This window comes from Crocodylus porosus, unplaced genomic scaffold (assembly GCF_001723895.1).
Source record: "Crocodylus porosus isolate Cpor-Errol unplaced genomic scaffold, CroPor_comp1, whole genome shotgun sequence".
Taxonomy (NCBI): domain Eukaryota; kingdom Metazoa; phylum Chordata; order Crocodylia; family Crocodylidae; genus Crocodylus; species Crocodylus porosus.
Genome location: NW_017728907.1, coordinates 52,592,217 through 52,598,216, shown reverse-complemented (window position 1 = coordinate 52,598,216; position 6,000 = coordinate 52,592,217). Strand labels below are relative to the sequence as shown.

At 47.5% G+C, this 6,000-nt stretch overlaps 1 protein-coding gene across 2 annotated transcripts in view; it reads left to right on the top strand.

Annotated features, from left to right (window-relative positions):
• The window catches only part of EPS15 (epidermal growth factor receptor pathway substrate 15), a 107,554-nt gene that overhangs the window by 79,832 nt on the left and 21,722 nt on the right, over positions 1–6,000 (top strand). For both annotated transcript variants that reach the window (XM_019531407.1, XM_019531408.1), the window contains exons 14-15: positions 4,555–4,716; positions 5,766–5,963. In XM_019531407.1, the coding sequence (XP_019386952.1) occupies positions 4,555–4,716; positions 5,766–5,963 (360 nt within the window). The remainder of the gene's footprint in view (positions 1–4,554; positions 4,717–5,765; positions 5,964–6,000) is intronic.

Below are 6,000 nucleotides of genomic sequence, written 5' to 3'. Positions count from 1 at the left end.
CCCTTCCAGCCCTAATGTCTATGAAATCAGTGCAAGGAGTGGAGGAAAGCTTTACTCTTTACTTATTGTTAGGGACCTACCTAAATCCTGATTTCCCTGAAACCGCAAAACTTGGGGTTGCCTCCAAAATCCAGGGTTACCTGGAAAAACTGCAAAAAGAAAAATACTTAATAAAAATAAGTTTTTATTAAGTCTTCCCCTCCTGGGCGGGCCTTACAGCTCACCCGGGAGGGGAAGGTGCTGCTGGGCAGGACAGCAGGAAGTGGGCAGCAGACAAAATGACAGCTGCCCCTCCTCCTTCCCCCCTTGGATGAAGAGCAGCCAGCAGTCAAAATGGTGGCTGCCCCCCTATTCTTCCCCCTGGGGCCTCTCTACCAATCAGCATTGAGGGGTGGGGCTGCTACATAATGCCTGCAAAATGGGCTCTTTGTGCCAGGACAAAGCCATGAAAATGGCTTTGTTTTCCTGTGAGTTAAGTAGGTCCCTACTTAGTGCTGATAAGGATAAGTCTGCCATGGAAATGAGGGGGTCTTTATGATCACAAGTTGCAAAAAAGAGAAGCTACTTGTCTGCTCAAATAAAATGTGATCATCTGTCAACGCCCTTGAGACTGATCTCTACTCTGGTGCCTGATTTGCTGCCATCTGATGAGAACAGCTGGGTAATGAACTGAGCTTTGTCATTGGTTCTTTCTTTGTGTAGCAAAAGAGCAATCTGATTTTAAACACTTTGATTTTAATACTGGGTGGTAACAGCTGACTGAGTAGCTGCATATTTGTATGGTGCCTGGCGAAGGAGGCCCCCAAATCCCTCGTTTACGTGTTTGTGGTCTTATTTCACAGGAGACACTGATCAGAACTAGTACTTTAAGGAGGAATTTAAATTATGCTCATTGTCATAGCAAGGGAGGTGACTATCTGAAATGGTGAATAAAAACCCAAGCATTTACTTCCTGGCTTTGTCACGCTTTATGTCATGCTAAATGAGTCAGTTATCTTCTGCATCTATAAAATGGAGAAAACTCATTCCCAGGGTAACTTTATTAATATTTGAGGTGCACAGATGCTGAGTACCACTGATTTGTCTAAGGCAATATGCTTTAAATCCATAAATATAACACAAAAGAAGTGGAAGTAATATACTGTAAATGACTTGTTGGAGGCGGATGGCGACTATTTAGCGCCAGTGGCTTTTTTTAAGAAGAAATCATGAAAACATAATTGCACATTACCCAACAAAGTAGGACCCTCTGAAAACCAAACAAATGTACATATTTATCAGTATATAGTATTTATGGGATTAAAGTACTGTGTATAAATACAGCAGTAAAAACGGTATGATCTTTGTTTAAAGACTGGTCTAAGAACGTGATATATAGTGTAAATATTGAATTACATTCTTCTTTGAATTTCTGTTTTAATGGCTGTCTGAGAGCATTTACAGGTAGACGTTCTCGTTTGTTCACTCATTGCACGTTCCATTGATTTCTTGTCTGCTGAGCTGAGTTGATGTGACTGAGATTTATCACTTAAATGGCACTGTATCATCCAGTGAATCATTTTAGTTTCTTTTCTTTATCTTTCATGGCATGGTACACAATCTATGTAATCTGGAAATGAGATTTACAATCTGTAACATCAGAGACCTTATTTGACTGAATGTTTCTCCTGTGGTTTGGGGAAAAGGAAGCTTTTGCTAAAGAGTTCAGGTGGACTTGTGGTGTTTGGGGTTTTAAAAATATATTACAATATATTTAACTGCTCAAAGCAGGGTTGGCCAGAGTTACTCACCCTGGGAGCCACATCTGATCCTCCACCAAAGCCAGAGAGTGGTGGGGGGAGAGGGAGGGGAAGGGTGTGCTGAGCAACCCGGAGTGGAGGTGACCACCCCTTCCCACCCTGCGCTGGCGAGCTGCTCCAGCTTTCCCCGTGGGGAGTATGTCCCGGGGTAAGCGGCATGGCTGCAACCCCCCACCCCCAGCAACCCGGTTTGCCCCAATGCCGCCTCAGGGAGAAGTGGCCAGGGCTTTGGTGGAGAAGCCCCTGAGGGCTGCAAGTACGGTGCCAGTGAGCCTCATGCAGCTTGCAGGCCAGCTTTGGCCACTGTAGGTCTAAAGCACTTTCCTGCCAGTAGTATTTTTGGCTAGGGATGACATTGCACTAAGATAAGCAGCTGATACACTGTGGAGAGCAGTGATTTTGTTGGGTATCTGGGGCCGCTTGTACACATGACAGGAGTTTAGTTCTCCCTAAATTGAAATGGTGGGTTTTTAATTGGTGGGTTTTTTAATTGTGTCAATTAAGAAACCCACCGTTTCAATTTAGGGACTTCCGATACTGTTACAGAGCACTGATGGCCCCCCGTCAGCTTCCCCTCAGAGCCTACCTGCCTCCCCTGTGGCCAAGGACGAGCTGCCGGCAGGCCCTGAACTATGGGGGGCTTGGGCCTTTCCTCCACAGCGGCAGCATCCCCTGGGCAGGCAGTCCTGGGGGGCGCCAGCACCGGAGAGGGAAGCCCCCCCAGCTCGGAGGCTGCGTGACCCACTGGCAGCTTGTGCGGGCAGGTTCCACGGAGGGGCCTGATCTTTTTTTTTTTTCTCTTGGAGCCTGCCTGCATCTCCCGTGGCCGGGGGGTGAGCTGCCAGTCGGCCGAGCGGCCCCGAAACTGAAGGGGACCCCAGTCCTTCCCTCTGGCACGGTGGTGCCCCCTGGGACCGCCCAGGCGGGTGCTAGTGGGCGGGTGCCACCGCAGAGGAAAGGAACAGGCCCACCTCCACCTCCGCCTCCTGCAGCTCGGGGCCCTCTGACAAGTTGCCCCCCAGCTGCTGGAGACGTAGGACGGCTCTGGGAGGAAAAAAAAAAAAGATCAGGCCCCCCGCTGTTTCTTTCTTTTTTTTTTTTTTTTTTCTCAGTGGAGCCTGCCTGTGCGGGCTGCCACCGGGTTGCGCAGCCCCTGAGCTGCAGGGAGCCTGGTGCTTTCCTCCATGGGGCAGCATCCCCAGGGCTGCCCAGTAGGGTGCTAGTTGGGTGGGTGCTGCCGCAGGTCACTGGCACCACCCAGCCCGACCCAACGGGGCACTGGAAGCCCAGGCATGCTTGTGGATGCTCAGGCTTGGCAGGCTTCCAGCACTGCATGGACTGTCCGTGCCACCTAGCACCGTTTGGGAACAGGCTGGCTTGCCCCTGGGGCAGTGCAGGAAGGTGGAAAGGAGGTGGCTGGGTGTCCTGGGAGCCAGAGAAGGCAGCGGGAATGGTGCACAGGGCGCTGGAAGCCTGCCAAGCCCCAGCTTCCCCCGAGCACATCCAGGCTCCCAGTGGCCTGTGCACTGTTGCAATTTGTTACGTAGCACACTAAAAGACCAAAAGATGTGTTTTGCTTTGCTACGTAACAGAGTCATTTAAAGTGAAATACACTGCTGCACGTGTGCAACTGCTGCAGCTGCCCCCTCTCCTGCGGCCAAGGGGTGAGCTGTTGGTGGGCCGAGTGGCCCCTGAGCTGCAGGGGGTCCCAGATTTGTGGGTTGGATTAAGTTGATTTTCTGCATTTCTGCCAACTCGGCTGTGAAACTGATCTTAGGCAGCTTGCAGTAATTTTGAGGAAATTCTCAGAGCACTAAAAAGGACAGTTTTTTCCAGCCTGTCCTCATTTAAAATGTACATTTTTTTTTTTTCTTTCTCCCTTTTTTAGCTTGTATAGTCTTTAAGACAGGTTGATTTCAGGCAGACTTGATGTTTCCTTTCCTTGTACCTGTCTTGTCCCACTGCTACCACATACCTGCGTGCTGGCTAGGAACACTTGTGCAGGTAGTCAGTCTGAGGTTGGTCTGGCCACTGATGAAGAGGAGATAGGAGGAAGCAAATAGCCCTGAGTGGTGTTGGCAGTGTAGTAAAAGTGATTGAGAGAGCAAGGGTTGGATCTCGCCAGCTTGACACAGTCAAGAGCAGGAGACAGCAGTTTTGCTGAGCCAAGCCGGTGGAAGAGACAGTTGACTCAGCTGCATGGGTTCTGCATTAGCAAATGGGCAAGGGGCAAATATAGGACCTGCAGCACTCTTAAACTGCATGGCATCCTGAAAAAGTCCTTAGGTATGCTGCTCTAGTATATAATTATTAAATAAGTTCATTTATCACTCTGGCATGACATAATAAGACTTATGGTCAAGAAACCAAACAGATGGGTGTATAAGCATAGGAGAGATGTGATATAGTAATCTAAACCAAGGCAAGGTTCTAGATTTTAAATTCTTCTCCCAACTCTGTTCTTGGGTAAATCAGTTAATGTTTGCTTAAGCATCCTGAAAATACCTTACGAGAATGTTTTAGAAGTATCTTGAAGATGTATATCTATTTAAAATGCTGATTCCTGAATAAATTCATATTCAAAAAATAAGTATTTCGCTTGCAGTTATTATTCTGCAGTCATTTTTGGATGTTTGTTTTGGGTGTTTTTATGTTAGTTTTCAAAAGATGTTGACATTTTTGGATTCCTGTAATCTGAGCTGCTCCATACCTTCAAAGGTCAATGAAAAGAAGTTAACAATGTGTGTCATTGTAGGATCTTCAGGATGAAGTAAAGAGGGAGAGTAGTAATCTGCAGAAGCTACAAGCTCAGAAACAGGAAGCACAGGAAATCCTTAACGATCTCGATGAGCAAAAAGCCAAGTTGGAGGAGCAACTTAATGACATACGGCAGAAATGCACTGAGGAGGCTCATTTGGTAAGATTTGGTAGTTCAGATTTAAGAGTGGTTCCTTTCTTTGAGACGAAGGCTGTTCTTCACGGAAGTCCTGCTATATACAGTCCTCCAGAAAAGAGTAGTACTTGGGCAAGGTGCAAAACTTGCGTAGGAGGAAGTGTGTCCCTTTGGACTTCAAAGAACAAGGTGTAGGGAACACATTATTTGTTAGTGCCCTTTTGATTCATAGAGATTCTGCCAGGAGTAGATTTCATGGACGTTTGGGCTGGAAGGGATCCTGGAGGATCATCAAGTCCAGCCCCAGGTTGGAAACTGTAGGTTGGAAACCATTAGCTACCGTCCTGTAAACTGTAGGTGCACCTAGCGGCATCCTGACATGAGCTCTCTGAGCAGTGTACACCATTTAGACCAGTGGTGCTCAGCCTTTTGGCCCTACAGGCCAAATCGGTGGCACAGGCCCCTGGACTGGGCCCTGTGCTGCCCAGATTGGGCCCTGCACCATGCCATTTAGCCCTATGCACCCAATTTAGCATGCAGAGCCATGGTATCCAGCCCATGGGGCTCCTCAAAGGTCCAGATATTTGGCAGCAGGGGAGTGGCAAATTAACTGCCACTGCTTTCCTGCCACCAAATTTTTGGATCTATGAGGATTCCCTGTGGGCTGGATGACATGGCTTTACATGCTGGATGTGGCCTGTAACCTGTGAGCTGGGGGCTGAGCACCCCTGGTTTAGACTATAAGTTTCACAAAATGCATTGATCAACTCTTGATGATATGAACTATTCCTTCTTTGTTATAGTATAACCCTAAACAAAAGGTTTTAAATATAAAAAGATGGCCTACATTGGTCAGAGAAACGGTGATAAACCCTGCTGGCTGTTGTGATGTTGCGTCCCAGCTGAAACCAGTACTGGCTTAACCTTTATGGACATATGATTTTAGATTTCCATTGGGAAAGATCATAAGTATAGATGAGGTTTTATGGTTTCCTAGTACTTGAAAGGTAGATTTTGCCAAACACACATTATCTTTGGTTTTGGCTTTAATGAAGTGTTCTTTTACTTCTCAGATTGCCTCGTTGAAGAGTGAAATAACTAGTCAAGAATCTAAGATCTCAGCATATGAAGAGGAACTGTGCAAAGCTCAGGAGGAGCTGAGTCGCCTGCAGCAAGAAACTGCAGAGCTTGAGCAGTGCGTTGAGTCAGGGAAGGCGCAGCTGCGACCCCTTCAGCAGCATCTGCAGGATTCACAACGGGAAATCCATGCAGTAAGTCGCTGTGCCAGAGATCTGCAGATGGCAACCT